The following is a 26,790-nucleotide window of genomic DNA, read 5'->3' as shown; positions in this document are numbered from 1 at the left end:
ATGTATTTTACTACATTCCCTTAATGTATTAAGTTTATCTGATAAATTAGATAAAATATACAGTTTACCAGATTTAAGTTTATCGAAGTCTCGTTATCATTTGTAGAACTGAGACTAACTGATATTTTTTATAATTACCGTTCTTGAAACTCGCATTGGTCTGTTTGAAGGACGATCCTATCTAAGCGTTAAAAACACAGGCAGTTTATATGACAAAGATATCATGGTGCTATAGTTTGCGTTGTAATAATTCTATTACTTTGTATTTATTCGTTTTTAATAAAGAATACAATTCAAATTATAGCAATATTTATAGGATTGTTTTAATATTGATCATTGGCAAGAGTGAAATACTTCTAACATGCCATTAAATGAAATCTATATATTATAAGCGGATTGACTATAGAATCTAGAACTCCAACAATTCACGATTTCAATTATCCTATGCTTAAGTATTGAAATATAGTTTTATAACCTGAAATAAGCAAATACAAAGAATATTTTAAAATTGAAATAAAACATTTTTTAGTTTATTAGAACGTCTTGCTAATGTACTAATATTTATTTAAAATCCTTTTTTCTTTCTTTTTTTTTTGGGGGTGGGGGGTGGGGGTGGGGGGGAGGGGATTGTTAATTTGTTGTGCCCTGTTTTATTGTTGGATGGATGAGAAAAGCAAAATTGGTGACAGGCGACCATCTTGGATCTAGAAAGATCACTATCTCTATTTCTTAATTGGAATTTTAAACTTTCTTATGATTAAGAGCAAAAACAGTGAAGGAGAGGAAAGACGGGAGAACATTTAACATGTAAAGATGCTAATAAGTATCAATTAACGCCTGGCGCCTAGATCCTTGTTCTGTCACTTTTTGAGAATAGCATGGCAGTGTGTTAACTCCGTGTGAGTAACAGGCATGTCGTCCATTGTAATATACCCACCAAAATGTGAGAAACAAGGACAGAACAGATTCTTCTACATCACAGAATATGTCTAAAATGAAAATGGAGTGCAACAAGTCTCTGTTCCTTTGTGCCTGCTGTTTTAAGCATTTACTTAATTTAAAAATTATGTAAATGCAGGCTATGGGGAGTTTGGTATTGGACAAAGCTAAACCATAATCAGAGACGAATTGAACTATTCACCTGATGCAATCTTCCATTCAACGACCCCTTGCTTTGAATACAAATTTCATAATATCATAATATGTAATTTTATTATTAGTATCAAATGACATTATTACGGCACAACTCGTAATTCCCTGATTCCATGTACTAATGTTATAAGGTGTGAATTATGTAATGTCTCAAGGTCATCTGAAGTTTACGTAAACATACATTGGCATCAGAACACAATCAGCTGCTTGCTTTACAAAACACTACATGGATGAACACTTAGTTTATACGCTGAAGATGTTCCATCCTTCAAATTAATCATGTTACTTGTTATCAGCTCATATCTTATAGGCAGTTACTGGTACCCGACAGAACTGTTTTTTCTATATTGAAATCTATTTTCATATTTCTTTACCATTCCACTACACTTTCAAAGCAGATATATTTCTGTAATTTCTACAGTGACTCCAAGCATATTGTATTTAATCTTTGCTTCAAGAAACACACACACACACACACACAAAACGCTGCAACAACTGAATGTAGACGACCTTCGGAGTAGTCCCCTGTGAGCTTGTCCTTGTTCTACATCTACATATAACTATTGTCCAACTGGGCACATAGTAACTGGTGATTTAAGCATTATTCAAAATGTTACCTTGCAAGAAATCTTCATGAAGGGTCCTTAATATCTTGAAACCCCGTCCGTTGTTAGCAAAGTGGCAGGTAAGTTTTTTTTCTACCTAATCATGTTTCAGCACTAGAATCATTTAGATTGCCTGTTAATGATAAGGATGCAAACCTCACCCCGTTTATATTGGATTCATAAACTTCACAAGGAACCATATACACAATGTTTTATTGTTGGCTTGTCTAGCTGTTCATCAAAATTTATGTCAAAATTACTATCTAGGATTCGTATTTAATTTAATCTGGGCTACAGTCTTATTGTGAGACTGTTTACTGAAGAAGTGCAGTGAATATTGTGCGGACTTCCAAAGAGCTGTTTTGACCACTCTTCAACGCCCTCTCTGAAAAATTTCTTTTATGCCAATTTTTTATTTTCACTCAGTAAACCACCAAACCCCATTCTAGACTGAAAGAACGCCTTCGTTCTCTTGTTATGAGAACTTTCTTTTCAAAGAAAGGTGAACGGCGGTACAGTAAAAATGTATCTGTCAGTAAACCATACTGAAGAGTTTTTCGTGACAAAAAACGTTCACATCAAAGAAGAAATATACGGAGGAAGAAATCATAAGAAATAGTCGAGTTTCTGATTGACAACATCTTTGTCGAGTTTGGTGATTTTTATTTATTTATTTACTTGTTCATATCTGGTTGTCTTCCACTGTCATATGATTTGTTTATAATGGATTCAACGTTGGTGGACAATAACTGGTATTCGATTCATATTTGCAAACTAATTAATGATTTTAGGTTTAGGAGGGTATTTATGTCCATTGAAGATAACATTTTTCTTTAAAGATATGTCTTAAGGTAAGTAAAAGGTCTGTTGATGTGTGCTGAACTCTATGTTGTATCATATATGTATCTAAACAAATTCACATGTAGACAAATACCTCCCAATGGATTAAGATTATATATGCTGTAGGAAAAACACACTGCATAAGTCTTATCGACGAAAAATCGGATTATTCTCCTGGTGTCAAATTCTGTTGACTGACGAAAGCTTTAAAGATGAACGTTGTAGTGTCAAATGAAAATATCACGACACCAACACATAATTCCATGTTGGATGAACTATGATATATCAGTTTTTCATAAAAATGGGATTTTTTTTTCATTTGGAGGCATTTATCATTATTAATTTAGACTTTATCGTGCTTTTAATGATATTGAATTAGAACATTGTAGGTATTTTCTTATATCTGATTCGATAATTCTAAGCATTTACTGATATTCAGTTATTAAGTGCAAATTTGGTCTGAAGCATCCTTAGGGAAGCACTACCTAATTATGTATGAACGATGGATGTGTCCCTTGGGTGCATAGGGATGGGGGTGTTTCTTTGCATATATATTTTGATATTAGACATGGTATTTGATTAGTTATTTTACGGTTTGATAGACTATTTTCTAAAATATACGGCAAAGGTATTTCCTGCTGGTATTCAGTTTTACTATTGAATACTTTTATGTTGTTTGATTTGTTCAATATTGTAGCTTGGGAAGTTGTTCTTTTACTTTCTACTTGATTTCTTTTAAATCACATTTCTTACTTTTTACGTCATGGCCAACCGTTTATCATTGGTATTGATATCGATGACGCTGTATATAGACTCTGTATCTGACATTCAACTTTTTATCATTTTCAGTTTTTATTTGTGGTGGCTGTGTTTTTCTTGGTCTCTTGTGTCCTGATATTCAACGCCATATCCTTTAAAGGTTTGGATATAGATTTTTATATACTTTGATTGTGCAAATATTTGACCTCTTGTTTTCTTTGTGGCTTTGGTATTCAAATGCTCCTTCTTGAGTCGGATAATCATTCTTTGCTTACTCTATTGTTTCTGCAATTTAACTTTACATTCACTGATGTGTCTGTTATTCAACTTTCTATATGTCGTTTCTGTTGTATCAATTTTACATGTTTTTGTGTTTGTTTCATATATTTAACTTTGTAACTTTGGCAGTTCTTGTCTCAGATTTGTTTACTTCGTTGTTCATAAATTCTCCATTTTGTGGTCGAATGAAGTTTAAAGCATGCCGATATTTATTGTTTTTGTAAGCCTTCTTCTGCTATTTAATTTTGTCATCATCCCCTCTTTTTAGATATTAAACAATCAGCTTTACATCCTTTGACCGTTCTGACATCTAACTTTGCATGACATGTTATTTGCGATGATCAACATAACAGTTTATCGCAATGTGAAAAAAAAAACCATGGATTTATTTGTCATAGACGAGATTCATGTTATCAAACATACTTTTTCAGATTTATATAACACACAAACAAAAGTAAAACTTCATTTTTTAATTCAATTTCAACAACAAAACAATCAAATAGAATGTTTACGTAGGTTTTCCTGCATGTATGGCTCCAAATTAAATACTGAATTTAATCGAAATAGATTTTTTTTTCAAATTCCACTTGAAAAGTACAGATTTTGCAATTAGAAGAAAGAAATGTATCATATCGATATTCAACTTTACCCTGTTTAAAGCAAAATTGATATAACTGTGAGCTGTGAACTTGGTATACAATGGAATGTATTGACACGAACTGTCTCAATTTTTCTACTATACTGATAATAAATTCAATAATGTGTTGCAAGTAATATTGTTTACTTTTGTCTTAAGTGAAAGGTCAAAATTTCCTGGAGAACAGCTGGCCCCAGATGTTTGTGGTCTGATAAAGTTTTCATTTCGTCTCAACCTTCCGAGATAATCTCCCTTATCCAATCGTGGTAAGATGTCATTCGAGTGAGAACACTAGGATATCCCTTCCGGTTACAGTCATCTGACCCCCAGGACACCACGCCAACCACGTAGAAGCGACCCTTGTATTTGCACGACATTGGACTACCAGAATCGCCCTGAAAATAAAGACAAAAGAGACTAATTACAATGGAATCTCGGAAGTATGGAGTAATCTACATGTATGAACAAATTCTTATCTACAACTTCTCATATTAACGAACCCTCAATGGTAATTCTAAGGTTTCCAAACAGTGCATGTCACATGGCTAAAATACCGATATGTCAACATAAGCAAAATCCAAACTCAAATGCAATAAAACTAGGACAAAATATGAACAAAAGCAATATTTACACAGAAACTCCTGAAAAAGTACAGGGAGAGTAAGCTAAACTTTTTTTTTTTTTTTTTTTTTACAGAAAATTTCAGTAACAAAGGAAAATGACGTTGTTCATAACAGATGAAAACTCTTTGCGTCAATTAAACTGGGACAACATTACAGCACAAAACAACCCGATTATCAGAACCTAAGTAAAGCTTCTTTAATGACGACAACAAAACTGAAGTTTAACACACGAAGGCCTGAGTCTGATCAAAATATGGTATGCTATCCTTATACAAAGATGTAACATCAACAAAATTAATGTAGTGACCTTACAACTTTAACAATGGAACCAGAAGACCGTAGACAGAAAGAATAATTAACGTGTCATGAACTCCTTAAAAAAGTCAACTGATAGGATGCTATCTGAAGTCACTTTCTGTGAAATTCTTACCAAACATGGTCCTTTTGTTCCATCTCCGAAGCAGATCATATCATCATCAATCTCTCGTTTCCAATATTTACTGCACTCATCAGCACTGCTGACGTGACCGCGGACCTGTTGCAACTTTGTCACCTCCCCAGTACCTGTAATGTAGGTGTTTATATACAAGAAACTTCTTCAACCTATTGTATAGATCATAAAAAGAGTCAATCATTTTATTCATTTTTCTAACTTTTATCAATCACTTAATATTCGGGATACGGTAAGGAATATTACTAAATAGTTTGCAATTGCTAAACCGTTTACAATTAAATAAATGTATTGCCTTTTCCTATGTTTGTAATAATACAGTAAAGTGCAGAAGTGAAAAATTAACATTTTCCATTTTTAAACTTTTAAAAACATAATGTCATTACGTACCCTTCGTGTCTCCCCATCCTGTGATGTAGCACTCTCCAAAGCGCTCTACGTCATAAAGACTTATATGATTATCTGCATCAACATTTTCCAAATCAGCGTCCCTTCGGTTCCTCCACATATATTGGGTGAACTCCGGTAAAGCCTCCCTTACAGCTTCTTCCCTCAACAACTCGTCTTCTGTTTCCCTTACTAACTCCTCCTCCAGCCGTTTGTTGATTTCATTAGTAGGAGGAAAACGAGGATTCCCGTGAGTCGGAAGACATATCGGCCGAGTATAAGGCGAGTTCATATCAACTGCTTCTGCCAGCTCAACCAAGGCGATATCATGTCGATAGTGGTGATGGGAAGGAAGTGTTTTGTTTAACGCCATACCTTCAGAATCCTTTCGGTAGAATGGATGCTGGAAGTACATAAATAACACTGTGAACAAATGCAGCGAAAAGGAATTTTAAAATTCTAGAAATAGAACCCTATGTTCCGAAAAGGGAAGATTTTTTCCCCTGAGGCGATAGAATGTAAAGTATAAAACGGAGCAAAAGCGACTGAAGCACGTCGCAAATGAGGTGGTAAGTATGATCTTGCTACTTGCAATTACTGACTTTTTGCATCGGTATTGTTATCATGCTCATACCATAAATACAGTGTGAATGTCGGAAGTATGAAACTTTTTTTTATAGAATAATGGGGTAATTTATGATAAATGAAGTCTGTAGATATACTGAGAGAGAGAGAGAGAGAGAGAGAGAGTCCAGGAATAGTTCTTATTCAATATAAAGGGGCTGTTGTATAGTCTTGGTCTGTGGAGTTCTCTGACTAGTTATCATGGCGGGCGGAGAGCAGGTCTTTACCGGTAGGGTACTATCGGATTATGTTCAACAAGGAGACAATCCGAATGTGTAAAGCAAGTAAGAGAAACACACACAAAGAATGACTATTTACCTTGATAATTCGTTTGATTGCTATATCCTTTCTGTGAAGATCTTTTCCGGCAATATCATGGATCCCAACACTGACTCTCCAATGGGCTGCTGTGTTAAACTGCCTGTTTATAGATAATTCATCGTGTTATCTTATTGAAAATAAGTTCAAAATAAAATAAAAACGACTGTAAACAATTTATGTGAACGAAAGTTATTCTGTTCATATGACATATAAAATAAACATTTGTGATATATGTAAATCCGAGAAATGTTTAGATTTGTAGCCTTACCGTTTAAAACAATGAGCCGCAGTTACTACCCAGCGGTCGTTGATAAGGGCTCCACCACAGAGATAAGCACCACTCATATACCGGAAGGCAACTTGCCAAGGCCAAGCTCCTCGCTTTGTTACACTACCACCTATAATCCTCTTCACTCGTTGATTGAAAAATGGTTGTCCACAATCTGACCCTGTCAAACAAAACATTGGTTTAGTCTATTTAATTTTTTAAAAACTGTATTCATATAAAATATCAACACAAGAAAAAAATGATACTTTAGTACTCAGATATACACAGAGTATATGCATGCAAAGCGATATATAAAACATGCTAACCTGTGTTGATAGTATTTGGGAGGTCATAAGCCGGCTCTTGTGGCTGATCACCCAAGGGAAGTTCTTGATTCTGAAAGGGCATCTCTTGGTCCGGACGTTCTTCCTCTAGGGGAAGCTGCGGGATGAATGGTTGATTGCCTTGTGGAAGGTCCGGTAATGCCTGTTCTGGAGTTGCTGTTGAAGTGATCACAACGTCCGCCATTGTGATGGTGGTCGTGCTTGGTCTTAAGGTGGTTGTGGGTGTGGTGGTTGGAGCTGGTGTTGTGGTAGTTGTGGTAGTAGTTGTGGTAGAAGGTGTTGTAGACGGTAATGCTTCCGTAGTGGTTTTCTTCAATTCTTCCATTTGTTTTACTGTAAATATATAAAAAAAATCACATGATTGGTTTTGTTACCGACACACCTATATTGTTAATCTGTCACTCTGACGTCACACACAAGATGTATCTCGTTGAAATCCCGACCCATATAACGAGACCTGGGTAACATTACACAGACAAAAATAGAACCTTGGGAAAGTCACCTTAAGGAAGTTATTAGCCAGTGAAGTACTAATAGAAAGATCTTAAGATCTTACAATTCAATTTGCGTCATGAGATTGGACTATAATATGCAGCAAGCCGGCCATTCACCGTCCCATCATTACAAATTTGGAAAGTCCGAACGATCACTATGAATGCCCTCTTTGGTCCTTCTACGACTCATCAGTGATGCCAAGGTCCTAAAGTTTAAAGCCTAGATGATCGAATGAATGTTCAAATGTGTATTAGCCCCGTAATTCAACAAATTTCATAATTTTCATATATTTGATAATTTTCGTACCACGTCGAACGAGTTATAACGTGGTATATAGGGAAACATGTTTTGAGTAGTAAAAATCTAGAAAGAATTGACGCTAACATCGACAATCTATTACAGAGAAACTGTAGCGGTTATCCTGACGAGAACAGAACACAGTAAACTGATGTTGAACGATGGAATCTGACAAATGTCATGATTTTCTAGGTGTAAAGTTTCACCATTTACAACATCCAAAATTAAGTGTCTTGTTAGGAAGAACCCTGGTTTGTATCAGCAAGGCGTTAGATCATCATGACTGATTTACCACATCAAGGCTTCTAGGTTGTAAGAACGCGTGTAATAAGTCAATAAACATTAATTGATCTGAAACATCTAGGATAGGAAAGATAAACACATTTTCATTATCGCAAATATCACTTTGTCAAAATGCTGTGATAGGCGTTTTTAAAATCAGTCATTTGTCATATAAGAATATCGTTAATACTGATCATCAAAGTGGAAGAAAACATACAGAAACATTCACGTTTAAATCAACGATAATTATATCTCATTTACACGGAGAATAAGATGTTTCCCCAAATAAAAATCAATAAAATCGATCGATCATACATTGGTTTTTTCTTATTTGAGAGTTTTAATTAAGATGGAAGGTGTCCTAGTTTCTGGACGATAATTTGTTTTGTTATGAATCACTAGACGTATTAATGTATATCCTCAAATACTGATATAGATTTCCGGTAAGGAAATTAGACAGCCTCGTGTCAGAGGGGGTCTTCGTTTTAACGGAATTTGTCACGAGGTTTCTATATGAAACCATAAAAAGCAACACATTTCATGGTGATATGTTAGTGACAACAGTGTTCCCTTCTCATCTGTCCATCTTTCGGTAGAACATTGTAACAAAAAAAAAAATGTTTATGACGAATGCCTATTGGAATCGGGTTTATTTAAATCTAATGGAAAAATCAACGTCTTTTTGCATATTTGTTGAATTAATTCTCAGTTCAAAGAAAGCATAAATCCTTTTAAATGCAATGAAATAATCCGGAATTGTACTCATTTCCCAATAATACAGACACTTTTGAACCTTGGCTATCGCTTCTCGAGGAACAAATCATTAACCCCTGGCCTCTGAATATTTTAGTGGTTTGCATTGTTTCCGTAAGATGTAGCCAAGCGACCAACGTGCTACCTTTTTGTTCGGTATTAGTAAACATCAAGAAAATACCAACATGTCAACATAATCATAATCCAAGCTCAAATTCCATAAAACAAGAGCAAAATATGAACAAAAGAAAGGTTAACATTGAGACCCATGAACAAGTACAAGGTAAATAAGACCAGGCTTTCTGAAAGAGTAAGCGTTTTCTTCTTCATCGAAGACACCCGCTATGTAAACTTTGGTCAATCCAAGCAAGTAATGTCACGTTCTCAAAAGAGAACAAGGTTAGGTATTGTTAGTGATTTTTTTTATTTCATTCAGTGAGATTTTTTCTTTTAACGTTGAGCTGATCTTAAGGAACTTACCTAAATAGTCCGGGGCACAGCAATGGTAGCCTTCAGCGGCACAGAGAGGAATACCCCATTTGTGGACAAACTTAAAGGCACATTCCTCCCGACATTCACCAGGCAGGTAGGGGCAAAGCTCCAACGGGAAGTCTACGGCATTAGCTAAGTAGATAAAAATATGTTTTTTTAGAATTAACAACATCCACAACGACGACGACGACCAACAACAATAACAAATATTTTCCAATATGCTTGTCCAGTAAACAAAGCTATTAGGAATGCAGCCATTGTTTATATATAAAGAGTTATTCTAAACAAGTGTTTTACACTTTAAGTCTGGATAAAATTTTCATTCTTGGAGTATAACTGTACGAACACATAACAAATTATCTATTAGCAAATATAATTCCAACAGTGAGAAAACAAGGTTGAAATGTCAATCGTCATATCATACAACACAAGAAAATATTTTACGACTGTTATATTTCTTCGCTCTTCATGAATCTTTATGATCGATATGCGTCAAAAATTGTTATGTTTTATGTTAATAATGTTGATATGTAAACATTCAACAAACTCACACGAATAAAGAGAATTAAGATTTTACTAAAACACCAACAAGTGAATGGCACATTTTAATACAAATTTAGAATTAATTACAGTAACACTATATAATGAATTAAATTGATCCTCCTAAATTCGTGATGGTAAGGACCATTTTTTTACACTTAGGTGAGGCCAGAAAAAAATAAAACTTCGAAAATCCAAATGGGGGACGTTCGATATCCCCATAATTCAATTTTTGTACTTTTCGTATATCTGATGATTTCAAACACTTCAAACTTCAAAGACAGGCTGCCAAGTGTGACGGGCGTCACTATCCAAAGTAATAAAAACGTAGATTATTACAAACCTCGTGAGCATAAATTCAACCAGCAGTGTTTAACACTTAAAATCTCAAACATTGTAAGAGAAACCCCCCCCCAGAAAGAATGGCACATTTTGATACAAATTCAGAATTCGATAGTCATAAAACATCAATCCGAAACGGACAATGGATAGGAGAGAAAATGTACGCTCTGAACTATCAATGAATGTTTGTTGATGTAAACACTGAAGACAAATTCACAACCAGCAATTACTGAAGAAAATGCATTCTTGATTTTTTTTCAAATTGTGAAGATAAGAGTGATATAAAAAGCTAGATATTTTTATTGATATTCTAATCCTTCTGCATCAGCATTCCCTCAAGTTACCCCGATTTTTTTCTGATTTTTTTTTCTGTATAGATACTTATCAAAAGCCTGTACAATTATCTTAAGACAATTACCGTGCCAAAAATAAAACTAGACTTAAGATTTTGCATTCGTGTAGTATTTTGATAATAACCTTTCAAATATAATTCGCACCTGTTAACCTTACTACGAAAATATTGTATCTAAAGTTCTGAGAGGTAATATAACCTTTCTTTATCTTAAAAGTGCGAAAAGTTCAGAAGTGTAACCAAAGAATAGTTTTACTTCGAAGGCAAAGCGTCTTATGTTAAACCTACCATTTATGTTTAAAATAGAAATTCTGGCGCCATGCTGTATACGTAAACTTTATAAAAAAATATCCAATTCTAAAATCTGTTGGAATTTAGCGTTGCCCAATTACCGTTAATTAGTAATTAACAGTTCATGTCGACGGGGAATGTGTATGCGCGTGAACCAGTTAAGAGCCTGCATTTCTCGCAGACTTAATCAAATTGATTGGATCCACTCTGAGGAATTAAGAAAGAATTTACATGGTTTTGATTGTCGCCTGATAAATTTGTTTCAGAATGAATGCTTCGCCTGTTAAATCACCAGCGCTGGTGATACCGTCTACATAAGTAAGATTCCTGCCGTCTTGATTCGTATCTGAATGAAAATTATGTTAGCTGTGAGATATATTCCTGAATTACAAACGGAGGTTACAGAATAACCTTGCTTAACTCACATGAAGACGCACCGTTTTGTTAAATGATTTGTTCCTTTCCGTCTTCAGAGATGATCAAACATCTATTATACATACATAAATAATTTGAGGTGATAACAGTACATAATTGCAGTGACCTTTCGACATTCCAACCAAATTTGTTATCCAGACACGATAAAACTAAGAAACATAGCAACATAATACGTGGATACAGAAATCCCATTAAATCGTATGACATATCAAGTAATGTTTCGCATTTGTAAATATTCGTAATATTTCTGATAAATTTGATTCAGGTCGGATGGAAATACTCATTTAACGATCAATGATTCGATGCGGTCTACTAAAAATAAATGTTTTAGCTATTTACGGTGGCCCCCTCCTGACTGTTATCTGCCTGTATCAGGTCTACCACTTGTTTTTCTAGTATGCTTCCGTAGTGTTCACCACATGCTGGGAAACGAAATCCTGCCAGAACTAAATCCACCGAGCATGGTCACCTTATTAATCTAATGTCTATTTGATATCGAAGAATAAAGACAAAAAAAGACTTTTATTATTTTCAGTAAACTTCGTAAAAAATGTTCATTAACAGCAGTTCTGATGGTTCGTTTGGTGTTATTTGAATGGTAACATAACTTCCGGAATCTGATTTTATTAAATTGTAAAGATAAGCATGCAAGTTATGGTATCGCGGAATGGTACCTATCTGTTTTCTAAACTTATCAACAACATACCGCCTACAAATTACTACTTAATGAACTATGGTTGAGGAATTCCATTCATAAAAATCCGTGAGAGGCCGAGTTAGCCAACCCTTAGATCAATGACTTTTCCAACAGGTATCGGAATTTTCTATCCACCGTGAACTTTTCAGATGTTTCAAGGTCAATTTATCAAAGTGTTATAGTCAGCATTTTTGTTGAATCAAACTGAATTTGTTCACTTAGACAATGACGAAAGCATATCACTTATTTTTAGATTTATCATTTCGTTAACGATATTAATGTATTTTACATGTCGTAAACGATATTAATGTATTTTACATGTCGTTAACGGTATTAATGTATTTTACATGTCGTAAACGGTATTAATGTATTTTACATGTCGTAAACGGTATTAATGTATTTTACATGTCGTAAACGGTATTAATGTATTTTACATGTCGTAAACGGTATTAATGTATTAATATTGTACATGTCGTAACAGGTTGATTCGATTAAGGTTACAAATGTTCAAGAGATTGATATATCTAATTAAATAAGACAAAGGACTGAAATAAATAAGACACCAAACAAAGTCATTAAAACAAATTAGTTTTTATTTTATACTGTAATCTTAAACCGTTAAGATTGCCTATGTACCTAATTTTGATGCATGCATGTGTGTTTTAATATTTTTCTCTGAAAAAATTCCACTATCACGGCTACGTTTTCGTCCGATCTGGGATACCTGGATTTTAAGATGGAAAATCTTTTCCAACGTAATTTACATACTTATGAATGCACGCTTTTCTATTTAACTACCAGAAATAGATTGAACTGTTCATATCATTGTTATTTTTAGGCACGACTGAGGATGGACGTATTGGTTTACCTCAGTAATTGGAAAATACCCATCCATCATGGCCGGTGTCATAACAGGAAGTTAGCCTCACCACTATTTTAAGAAACTAGATTCAACAACACGATGGTATAATCACAAATATGAATGAATATCTGTACATATTTCGCTAACTCTTTATCACGATTTTCTTTTACCAGCAACTGACAACTGATGGTGACGTTGTTTCAAACTCTGATTACGGCGATCCCAAGTACAGAGTCGGTGCAAGCAACATATATTCGTAAAGGCGGAAGGACAAGTTGGCAGTTGGTACGAAAATTTTATGAATATGTAATGAACTTCTGTATTATACGCAATTTTCCATTCAATTCACTCTTCCATTTATATTTGAATCATTCTTAGATAAAGAATATTTTAGATCCCTCATTTTAATATTGTTTCTGAAAATCTTTTGATATTTGTCACAAGATATCTTTATGCAATACGAGACAGAAAATTATTTTTTGAATACTGATGTTTGTCTCCGATACCTTGACTTGTTGACTGGAAATAGTCATAGTGAATTCTACACCTTTTTTACCTTTCTAAATAATCTAATTCGCGTTTTCATAAAATTTTACAATAAGTTATTTTGTCAGTGATAATTGTTACTGTGTAGGCGTAACCGTTCTGTTGCCTTCAATTTCTGTAGAACAACATTACGATTTGTGTGTGTACAGAGAAAGAAGAAAGCTAATCAATTTTATGTGGAGCTATCATGCATACGTTGTATATGACACATTGTTGACCTGCCTCAAATTACTCTATGTGAAGATTGATTCAGGGAAAATTTAATTAGATAACGACATTGCCAAAGTTTCATATCAAGACATTTCAAATAAGTTCCATCATTTGGACTGTAAAAATTAGTATTCAAACATACTAGAATATAAAAGACACGAAATATACGGTACATAGGAATGTAATATATATATCAAGTCAGAAGTCATTTAAAAATACACTATATACAATATAAAATTTATCATAAAGCAGTTTTAGAAAGGCCTTGAAACAGTACACCATTTACAACCTAAAATTGATCAGAAAGCAGCTTTAGAAAGGCCCTGAAACAGTATATGCCATTTCCCTGCATCAGACTGAAATAAGATTTTTGTCACCCGTGTTACAGGAAACCAAACGAAGGATAAAAAGAAGCCAATAAATGGCTGGCGTTGAAAGGGTAATATCATATTCATTATTAAACCTGTCTCGACAGACGACTCGAAAGAGCACAGACAATCATTTCTCGATGACGAATGTGGTACTGTTATTAAACGTTGTATTACATGTCCACCGTTGGTCAAGGACACATCGGTCCTTGGTGACCTGGTGTACGTCACATATTGCACGCCATCAGAGCAATTACGTGAACCCATTAAAGGCTGACGATCATTCCCTATGGAATCTCACAGCTGCTTATGTGATCATTTGAAAGTATGGTCAGTCTTAGAATTCTGTATTCACCACGGAATAGGTCTTGTATAGATTAAACCATAATTGATTTTTTGTATCAGTTCAACAATCAGTCACTCTGTATGGTGTAACATCTGTATAGCGCAATGTATTATCGGTCAACCATATTCTTGAAAAATTACCACGGTTTTAACAACGAGTAAAACAATCGACCACAGTATGATTTAAATGAATTTTCCATTCGTATGATAGATTAACTGAAGACAGAAGATGTTGGCAAGTGTAAGTGGACATTGATAATACTAATACCAATCGTTACATTGATGTCATCATAAACCTGACACTTATCTTTATTAATCTTCTATATCATAATATCAGATAAGTGACCAGAGGTTTGAATGTGCTGAGAAAGACGTCACACAATTTCTAGCCAGTGGCATAGGAAAACAAATATATATATATTCCTCGTGTGAATGTGGGCAATGATTATTCTGGTCTGTTAATACTTGTATATATGAATGTTTAATTCAGTTACGTGGATGGAGGAGTGACGATATATCTATATTTACTGTTATATACGTTGATTCTTTTTCCATAATTGTACATTCGTGTGCCATGGCCACGATTTGTTACGAAATATAATGTTTACAAGCAACCTATCGATTTTCTTGATATTCAATAGCACATTAAATGTTTGTATATGAAATGAAAGAAATTCATTGTGGAGTAAGACTAACCCTGATTATGAGGGTTTGTTAAATATTTAAAAATAATTCTTTCTAAGAATTAATCAAAAATTTAAAAATTTTGAAATAAAGAGGCAAATACCCTGTTTGTATGACTACAAAAAGCAGGAACTGACATTGAAAAGCATCCAAATAAAAAAAATTGCAAACAATAGTAATAAAACAAAGCAACAAAAACAGCATGTTAATAGATTTATTAAAGAAACCGTAATTCAAAATTAATATCGATGAAACGAAGATAAAATATGAACAATGATAAGATTCACATGTAGACTCACAAAAAGGTTCAATGGAAATAAAATAAGAAGTCCCGGAAGGGTGAGCGTCGTGTATCCTTTAAACATCATATTTATCGTGACTTTAGTATCAATTTAGTGACTTTTTTTATTTAAAATGTTATTGCACTGAGTCTTTTAAATTGTTAGACTTATGATAACTTTGATGGAGTGACATTCTACATTAAAAATATTCTTTATTCTATGTGTATTGATTTAAGGGGTTTTACGCCCACAATTATGACCTTTCAGTCCTTCAGCACAGCGATCTTCAGACATTAACTCTGTTGCAATATACATTTAAAAATTATCCAATAGTATTACTAACGAAACCGTTATATCGATGAAATGAAGACAAAATATATAAACAATTATAAGATTTACATGTCATATTGGCAAGTCCTAATACAGAACTGTAGAATATCGTTGATCCTTATATCTCCCTTCAGGTTTTCTTTCTTGTCTAAATTAAAGTCGTATGCACTTTATGTTCAAGCCTATTTCTTACGAAATTAAACTTATTTTTTTCAATTCTCGTACTGATTCTTAGGAAATTGGTATTTTTAATCAAAGAGACTATAAGAAACATTCATGTTTTAATATTGGTGTTTATGTTACATAATTTCAGCAAATATCTGGAATTGGGCTCCAGGATTCACACATATCACTATTCTCATTACTTTTTTATTACAATCTCTGTCAATGCTTTAATCTTGTTTCAAATCTCATGTGTGTAGTTGCCGATTTTATTACAATTTTCGAAGTCAGTTATTATTTATATTTACACTCATAAATTCTTAAAATTTCAAATTCTGTTTTTCTCGCTCGTCACAGAATTAAAACCAAAATTTTGTATTGCAGAATCTCGCACCGAATGATAGCTGAAGTTAGAGATAGAACACTTTCTATGCGTAACTTTAACCTGAAAGCAATTTAATTCGTTGAAGATAAAACATGTAACAGATCCAGAGTGTTTTATTTCAAGAAAAAAAAAAGATGAGGCTTTTCAGAATATGAAAAATTGCCATTAAAGTCTGTCTTGGTCTCCGTAACCAAAGGAAAAATCGATTTGGACTTTTATTAAACTAATCATAGCGGAACTGACGTCACTGATATCACATAATCGATATCGATCACAGTCAAGAAATTAATCTGATTATTTCTTCATCCGGTTACCGTTTCGTACAAAACATCAATTACTTCAACACAGACCAAAGCAAGGCATCAGTTCAGGAGCGAAATGGATTTGACAAATTAAAAAATATAATGAATGGACGAATTGATGTCCAAAAAACCCATAGGGCATTTCTCATTATTGTGTTGACAAATCAATTACGTTAGTTGAGATGTATGTTTTTTTTTCTAAAAAAATGCATTACTGATGCTAAGATACCGAATTTGGCTAAAAAATATTTTGAAATCAATAAACAAGTTGGTTCAAAGATTATCTCAGAAAATTCTTATTCAACAAGAATTATAGAAGAAAAATTAGTACTTAAAAACAATGGTAATACGAGGCATGATTTAGTAACTACTTCCATTAAATCTTTAAATATTTATTTTTGGTTATGAATTATGTATCTTAACGAATGAAATTTGACTTACCTGCTATACAGGGCAACCAGAGCAGGACCAACAAAGATATCGAAGACATGCTGAGAACCTTGTACAATAATTGCTGTGATGGTTATAGTTTGTAGATATAAAAAGGCAGTGTATCTTCTGTAGCGATGTCGAGAGTGGCGAAGACGTGAGAAAAGTGGAGAATTTTTCACACTCTAATCTGTTTTATAGTCGATGTGTTTTTTTAATATTTGTGACGTACTGATTAAACTATCCTCGCTTGGGTATGCGTGACTAGTGGATAGCGTCAGCGGAAGTTGATCCAAATATGGTCATTAAATTTGTGGAATCCGAAATTCCTGATATCGGAATCTGTAAAATAGCAACAACATGTACTGCTTCCTGTCAGATTTATTAACAGGCTTTGCTAAACATAAACATGAATGAATTGAATTGTAGTAAAAGTATTCTTATCAAGCTCGTTTGAGGAAAATTGATATCCACAGAGTGTTAACACCTTCTGAAATCCTACCAAGCTCAAAAATAAGGGAAATGGATTGAACGAGTGCTCCGCGCGCTACTGAAGGTATATCGCTTCTCATTTTAGCAGCACGGAAAAAAAGTCTAAAATGACATTTATTTCTTGTTTCCGACGAAAAGAAAAAGTGAATATGCTCCGAAATATTAAGAAAGATGTATGCATTTATCATAAAAATGACGTAACCTTGAAATCCTTAATATTTGCATATCAATAACACCTAGTGTTTTTACAAAAATGGAAACAGCCGAAATATCTGAACTAATTATCAGTAGCAGGAAAAAAAAATTAAAAAATAAAGCATAGATTTATTCTTAATGGATAAGCTACAAATAATTATTCACACTTAAAACGATTAACATCGAGAATTAAAATTAACGAAAATCGCAGCGCCTTGACCAACCAATTGTATAGCCAAATTAAGTTTTCAGATAAAATATGATACTGCTGGTTCATGCGATGATGTTGGTTAACCTCACTCCACGATAAGATAAGAGCTCTCGAGAGTCGGATGATTGTGTTTTTTATTGCTTTAATTCAGAGTCTATCTGATATGTAATAACATTACACTTATCAGATGATTAGAAATGTATCGTGTTATCGACCTTTATTCTCAATCATCAAAATGTTTTTTTTAAGTTAACGATGCTATGAAATCAAACATGTGATCGACACAGAATGTATTTCTGTTTATACTATAGCGGACATTGTAATGGTTGTCAGTTTAACAAACCGATATAAATTATACTGGAAATATCTTCATAATATAAATAACTTGTTTCAAATACATTACCATAAATATCTTATATATCTTTTTACATCCTACAGGTTTCGAGCTTTTCGAAACAAGTCGAGAAATAGTTTTAAGCGAACTATACTTTTACAGAAAATACGTTCGTATGATTTTTTACAATAACGTTTATCTAAACCATCATCTTCACTGACAATGCTTTTATCGGAATGTTGTAATCCAAATAATATTTTATCACTTTATCTGTCTTTATTGACAATATATTAAGATAAATATGACATAATTGATCAATACTAAGAACAAATTTATTGCATAGTTTGCCACTATTAAAATTCGTTTACCAGAATATTTTTTGTTGATTGTATAAAACCCATCGTAATAGTCTATGTGTAATAGCAATACATTTATCGGAATCATTTATCTCTGTCAAATACATTTATCGGAATAGTTTATCATTACATTTATCGGAATAGTTTATCTTTAATGGCAAATACATTTATGACAATCTCTAATGACAAATATATTTATCGGAATAGTTCATCTCTTATGACAAATACATTTATTGGAATAGTATATCTCTAATGACAAATACATTTATCGGAATAGTTCATCTCTTATGACAAATACATTTATCGGAATCGTTTGTCTCTAATGACAAATACATTTATCGGAATCGTTTATCTCTAATGTCAAATACGTTTATCGGAATCGTTTATCTCTAATGTCAAATACATTTATCGGAATAGTTTATCTCTTATGACAAATACATTTATCGGAATAGTTTATCTCTAATGACAAAAACATTTATCGGAATAGTTTATCTCTAATGACAAATACATTTATCGGAATAGTATATCTCTAATGACAAATACATTTATCGGAATAGTTTATCTCTTATGACAAATACATTTATTGGAATAGTTTATCTCTTATGACAAATACTTTTATCGGAATAGTTTATCTTTAATGACAAATACATTTATCGGAATAGTTAATTTTTGACAAATACATTTATCAGAATAGTTTATCTTTAATGACAAATACATTTATCGGAATAGTTTATCTCTAATGACAAATACATTTATCGGAATAGTATATCTCTAATGACAAATACATTTATCGGAATAGTTTATCTCTTATGACAAATACATTTATTGGAATAGTTTATCTTTAATGGCAAATACATTTATCGGAATAGTTAATTTTTGATAGCAAATACATCTATCGGAATAATTCATCTCTAATGGCAAATAAATTTATCGGAACAGTTTATCTCTAGTAGCAAATACATTTATCGCAATAGTTTATTTCTAATAACATATATTTTATCGGAATATCTTTATCTTTATTGACACTTCATGTATCGAAACTGTTTCTTTAACTTTATATAACTAATGCAAATGTATTGAGTTGTAATTATTTTCCTTCCTGTGGCGAAAATCAATAGATTACGAACCTTCTACATTTTTGTGTCGAGAAACACAGATAAAAAAAAACAACATTCAGAATTAAATAAAAATCGAATTATTTTTGTTGTTATTTTTATGAACAAACAAGCGAAGCAAAATATTTATAAATAAATCTGATATCTGAAATACAATGACTAAAAATAAAATAGTCTATACTTAGCAGAATTAGAAAATTTGTACCTACCGAGTCAGAGATGTTGCCAGTTCTGACCACACACAGTCACTGGTCAGTTTAAGTCCGTCTGGTGTCGGTGACCACTACTTATAGTCGTTGGTATTGGGTGATAACTAGCAGTCGTTCAAGTTTACCAGATAGCGAGTGCTGATGGTGTTGAAAGCGCTTAGCGCCAATATTACCGCCGCCGCGAGCAGTATTGAACACACGGCTGACGTTCATTACACAGAAAGCTTACAGGACTAGCATTCTCTGTTTTCCTTACAAGTATTGATACATTTCACCATCAACAGGTATAATAGAATTTAGCACTGACGCAAAATAATTTAATTTTAAAAAATACGTAGAGAAGAATTGCTAAAATTATAATGATATTAGTGAGCGTGAATACATGGAATGGATTATTGATGTACTTTGAATATCATAAGGTTGGGTCGTAATATGCAGTTTATGAAGTGTGTGGTCAAGCGTACTAAACCTAGGCTAAAAATAGACAGACGTAATTAAAACTATTAACATGAAACCAGGACCGAGCTATCAATAATTTTATCTTTATATTTGTATGCAATGTGTTGGTAGATGTAACAGGGATTTTCAATGTTCATAATCTGGGATATTGTGCAGAAATTTGACCTTGTTATTGTCTGTCATGGTCATGATCCTTGTTTCGGACGACGTTCAACATAGAGACACCGACAAATAAAGCAAATCTTTATTCAAAACCGTTATCGGTCAAAGGCCGGCAAAACAACAAAAAAATAAACAAACAAACAAACAAAAAGAACACAAAAACAAGAAAATACCAACATGTAAACATAATCATAACCAATGCACACATTAACTAAAACCAGGGTAAAATATGAACAATATCAAGATTTACGCAGAGATTCCTGATATGCACGAGGAAAATATGACCAGGTGTTTTGCAAAAGTAAGCGTCTTTTTCTTCATCGACGACAACCGCCATGTAAACTTTGGTCAATCCAAGTATGTTATGTCACGTTCCCAAATTAAACACCAACTGAACCATCAGGCAAACTCACGAAAATAAAATACATCCAGCTTCATATCGCACAAAGCAACCAAATATTTCTCAATGACAACCGTAACAAATACACAGATGATTAAAAAGAATAGGTATTTCGCAAAATTCACCATGTTTATAACAATATAACTTTAACGCACATCATAAAAAGCAGCATGGAATTTATCTAACTTCATAGAACTGAAGGAAAGATGTCATACCTGCATCTGACAAAGCTAAGTGCTGTCATTTTATCTTTCAGATGTATTTTCAAAACTGATTGATATTGGGACTAAACAGTAAGATATTTATTGTTTACAACAGAGATCTACGGCAACAGCTTTTATTATGTCATCCAGTGTAATATAAATGAAAAAAATCGGTAGCAGTTTACCGAGTGTGCCATCTATACTATAATATATCTTAACATAACCTCATTTCGCCTACAGAGGAGTATAAGCTTAAATGGAATGGTATCAGCATAGTTAAGACAATACACATGTGACGTAACTCTAAAACTTCCTGATATCTGAAAATTACGAAATTTACTGAATTTTGAGGATAGTATTTGTGTGTCTTTTGCATAATCATTGAGACATAGGATGAAAAACTAAGATAAAAAAAAATAAAATTGCACAAATCGCTTCGACTCACTTCGCTTCGACTCAATTCGCATCACAGTATAACAGAAAGTAACAATTCGCAAGGTACATTCATAATAAAAAAATCATTAATAAGTATCCGATGGAAAAAGTTTACCAACATATAAAAGCACAATCGACTTCACAAGAACTGGAACCTAGAGTAGAATTTTCAATGAAAGGATGATCGGTACAGTATTGTTATACATTGTATATAATTGTTTTTCATTCTCAGTTGTTAAGATAGACAGAAAAATCCATAAAATACCGACTTGTTAACTTCATTAACTCACATTCTGAAAAAAATAATAATTAAAAAAGGACAAGACATGAATAATATATATATAGCAAACCTCAGATTAAGACGTGGTATTCATCCTAGATCTTATCGATATCATCCGCCATGTAGATTTTTGTCAATCCCATTAAGTTATGTCACATTCTCAAGTGAGAATAATGTTTTTAAACAACGAAACCATCTAAATGTGGATCACATCATATCTCGTGTCGCAGACAGTAATAAAATAATTTCAACGTACGCTTCACACTTTTCATTTGTCTGATGAAGATGAAAGTGTAGTCATTGAAACGTCACACTCAAATTTTCTACTGGTCGTGTTATAAGAAGTTTTATTCTTTTGACATTACCAACCTATAGACAATGTTAAGAAAAAAGAAAAGAAAAAAAAAAAAAAAACAAAACAAAACAAAACAAAAAACAAAACAAAACCCTTAACCTGACTACCAAACGTTTTCACAGGCCTTCATCTTGCTAACTTTGGTACTGGTAACAAGCTCATGAATACGGAATCAGATTTGACATGTAAAACCCATAGGTTTGAGAAGCGGGGATGTTATTGTCGGTCAATATGTATATACATAAAAGCATATATATTTTTGAAGACCAGTATTTCTTTTAAGCCTCAAATATATTTTATTTTACCATTATCTTTTTGAAAACAATATCAGGGTTGGTAGCGTTGGAACCAATTCCCTTACACCATACTTCGCATAAGATGCCTACCTGTCTCATTTTGAATGTATCATTATCGTTACTTCTCGTTGCATTGTTCCTTACATTTCTCATTCTCGGACATTCGATATGAAATCTTTAAAGAATATTTCAATCAGTGTTTATAACATTCTATATTTAGACACCTGACATCCAGAGGACGGAAGTTGTTCATCGTACAACTCGTTTTCAATTCTCCCCATAAATATCCTATAATATCACTGCTACGTTAACATATGTCACACTTTACACGTTATTAAAATATCAAAAAATAAATAAATATGCTCATATCTTATGAATATTTTGATTTTGAAGTATCAGGGTATAAAAAAAATGTTATGTAAATAAAAACGAGGAAAATGTACATTAGGACGGAAGTGTTTTCAACTTCCCACATAAATGTCCTATGATGTTATTGTCAGGGCGTAGAATAACTATTTAATACATGTATTTATATTCCTATTTGTAATAGCTATAATATTTAATATCTATCAGTTTACAAATATACAATGTTTATATATATCTATTTACAACAATTAACACACATGACATCAACAATATATGCTGTATATACAAACATAACACGATATAAACACAGACAGGAAAACTTTATATAACTTGTCTACACCGACATAAATCAATAAGACAGTTCCTCGAGATGAGTGGTAGTTTCCTGTGTTGAAATAATTTATACCAACATCAATTCAACGATAAATGAATAAACAAGATGTGTTTATGAAACAATACACCCCAGTTGCAACAGAATTCTAAAGTGGGACATTAAAACCGTACTGTATAAGGTATGTGCTAATTGCATGAACATTTTGTGAAACACTTATGTCTTCATTGTGGTCATGCCTTTTTTACTTTCAAATGTAGGTCAAAGTTCACGATCAAAGTAAAACAAATTGACGCCACCGAAAAGGTCTTGTCACAAGGAACACACATGCCAAATATGAAAATCCGACCCATTACGGTGCAATAGTTAAGAGGAAGGTTAAAGGTAACGTTAACAACAGACAAACAGACTGAAAAAAACAATATGACTCCGACCTTTCGTTCCAGGGGCATCAAAAAATATATAAATTACACATACATAACTTACATGCTTCGCAAGCTCCACGAAATATATTAAACAAAAGCATGCACACGGTTGTCTTCCCTATCTAACCAGCTGTATTAAGCGTTTGCTTATTTTGTTTTAGAAATAAAAACACCATATGCAATATAATCTATTATATACATTTGTGAAGACGGTCACATAGTCTTTACATTTTACTCATATAAGACATTATTCTTCACATCACTTTTTGGTTTAGACAGTGACCACGTGATCCTTGTTATCACTTTGACTAGAATTTCAAAACGCAATCCTTTTGTTGACAAAACGACACATTAAATTGGACAAAAAAGCTGGTTGGTGTAAAAAACATAATAGAAACACAAACGTAAGGATTTCAATGATGGATGATTTTCTTATGAAGGGGAGGCATGAATTCAATTTTGTTCAATAAAGTTTTCTTAAAGAAAAAAATATCGAAAGAAAATTATATTACAGACAGCTTATGGATCGGAATAAATCTAAAAGAAGTATGTAATATTTTTATAGGATGCGAAGATATAGAGTTGTTTTGTTTAAATTGGGTAGAATACTTTGAAGAAAAAAACAGATCACATTTGTATGTAAGTCGTAAGGAGGTAGGTACATTCACACAGATCTACCAATAGTTGCATGGGAGAGGCGGAGTTAAGAAGATGTTGACAAATGACCGATAATTTGGAAAATTAGTCAGATATTTCCGACCGACATGGATGACATCCAGATCTTTTAAAAACAAGCACATGCATGTAGTCAGGCCAATGGAATTTCAAGGCTGGAAACTTGCATGTGATTGTGTGATAAAGTACTGCCATTTCCGGTCCATAGCAAGTCTGATGCAATTCAAGTGTAACCGTCAAAGCTACATCGGTCAGTTATCATTACATTTGAACTCGTCATGGTTACTGATATTAAAATATAACAACAGTTTCTAATTAAAATTACAAATAAATCAATGTTTCGTTCAAATGGGCATTCCTTACTTTAAATGGCAAAAATATACTTTCTGTTTATACCTAAATGTGGACCATACTATTACGTATGCCTGATGGTATAGAAATAAGAAAATGAAATCTACAACAATTACACACATCAAGCATTCACAATGTCTTTATGTGGCGGTATTCATCGTATTACGGGCCAAGTACAGAATCTAAGATATTGTGTAATTTATGAACATTGGGTTATCTTGAGTATGTGACTGCCGTTTTAGTGTGAAGTTGATAACTGTCTCTATATAAAAAAATACAGAATTTTCAATCAGTATTACTTTTCATAACTTATAATAGTTTCAATGACTAATGACCCTTCGAGTGAACTAAATAATTAAGGCAATACAAAAATAAAGAAATATATATATATATAATAATAATAAGTAATTGCTGACGAAATAGAAGGTGTATGTTGTTTACTTTCTGTTTCATTCTCACGCCTTTTTGATATGACATCTCCAAACGTAAAGTTACCGTGACAGTTAGTAATCCCATTCATTGTTGTACCAGTTAAAAGACATTATAATATGCTAAAGCAAAGTGATTTCAAAATTTGAAGACGTCTTGTAAAAGTGATAAAAATGGATTGGTATCAAATTTGTTAGTGAGTTGTTGTACAAAGTATTAAAATGAATTGGTATCAAATTTGTTATTTAAATTGTTGTACGATGTATTAAAATTGATTGGTATCAAATATTTAAGTGAACTGTTGTACAATGTATTGAAATTGGATTGGTATTAAATGTGTTAGTGAACTGTTGTACAGTGTGTTAAAATGGATTGGTATTAAATGTGTTAGTGAACTGTTGTACAATGTGTTAAAATGAATTGGTATTAAATGTGTTAGTGAACTGTTGTACAATGTGTTAAAATGGATTGGTATTAAATGTGTTAGTGAACTGTTGTACAATGTGTTAAAATGGATTGGTATTAAATGTGTTAGTGAACTGTTGTACAATGTGTTAAAATGGATTGGTATTAAATGTGTTAGTGAACTGTTGTACAATGTGTTAAAATGAATTGGTATTAAATGTGTTAGTGAACTGTTGTACAATGTGTTAAAATGAATTGGTATTAAATGTGTTAGTGAACTGTTGTACAATGTGTTAAAATGGATTGGTATTAAATGTGTTAGTGAACTGTTGTACAATGTGTTAAAATGGATTGGTATTAAATGTACAAATATTTTATTATAAGATATATAATTGTACATTCAATATCAGAAATACCTTTGAAATGTTTCGAGACAGCCAAGTCTGTTTCCTGTTTTCATTACATAATCGTTCTGGCGAAATTTATGTAAGACGCACTATTTCTAATAAATTTCCTGGAAACTGAAAAATATTTGAAAGTTTTAATAATTTCCATGTTTGCAAATTTGTTTTAATCTACGTTTTTATAGCATCATCACAATAAAAATGATTGCATTGACTTTTAGATTTGAGGTTAATCAATTTCGATAGCGGGGTTAAAACTCCTTCATCGTGGTAGTGTTCTTAACACCTTAAAATCTACCCACAGATAATGTTATTGATAAATGTTAACAGTAAGGAACGACAACTTTACATGATTTATACATAAATGATTTCTGTTGTGAAGAAGTAAGATAACAAACTACCGAATTTTGATACTTGTGACGTAATGTGAGATATATTAAGGTGTAAAAGTCACTTTCCGTTGAAAGTCTGAAAATGGAAGAACACAAACATGGACCAGAAGAAATACAAAGAAATTGGTATAAAGGATTAATGTCTTACAATTAGTGGTAACATACATAAATGATCAAAATATTATTAACTCAATGCTACTATATATAGTAACAAACATCCTTAACTCTAAAATTATCAAAATATTACTGACCACTATGTTACTATGGAAATAGCAAAAAACAGTTTTAACTCTAACATGATAAAAATATTATTGACCTCAAATATGTTAAGATGAGAATA

General features: G+C 32.7%; 1 protein-coding gene across 1 annotated transcript; it reads right to left on the bottom strand.

Annotated features, from left to right (window-relative positions):
• Nucleotides 1-4,502: 4,502 nt before the first annotated feature.
• LOC132559993 (neurotrypsin-like) lies at nucleotides 4,503-17,231 on the bottom strand. Its single transcript, XM_060224642.1, has 8 exons — nucleotides 17,183-17,231; nucleotides 9,598-9,741; nucleotides 7,273-7,623; nucleotides 6,947-7,127; nucleotides 6,676-6,778; nucleotides 5,737-6,136; nucleotides 5,326-5,459; nucleotides 4,503-4,667 (listed from the first exon to the last, which is right to left on the bottom strand). Exons 1-8 carry the CDS (start codon nucleotides 17,229-17,231, stop codon nucleotides 4,503-4,505), a joined length of 1,527 nt encoding a protein of 508 aa, XP_060080625.1.
• Between the last annotated feature and the right edge of the window lie 9,559 nt (nucleotides 17,232-26,790).

This window comes from Ylistrum balloti, unplaced genomic scaffold (assembly GCF_031769215.1).
Source record: "Ylistrum balloti isolate Yb309-2 unplaced genomic scaffold, AGI_CSIRO_Ybal_v1 Utg371000, whole genome shotgun sequence".
Lineage (NCBI taxonomy): Eukaryota > Metazoa > Mollusca > Bivalvia > Pectinida > Pectinidae > Ylistrum > Ylistrum balloti.
The sequence above is the reverse complement of the archived record's forward strand: the minus strand, read 5'-3'. Positions and strand labels throughout refer to the sequence as shown.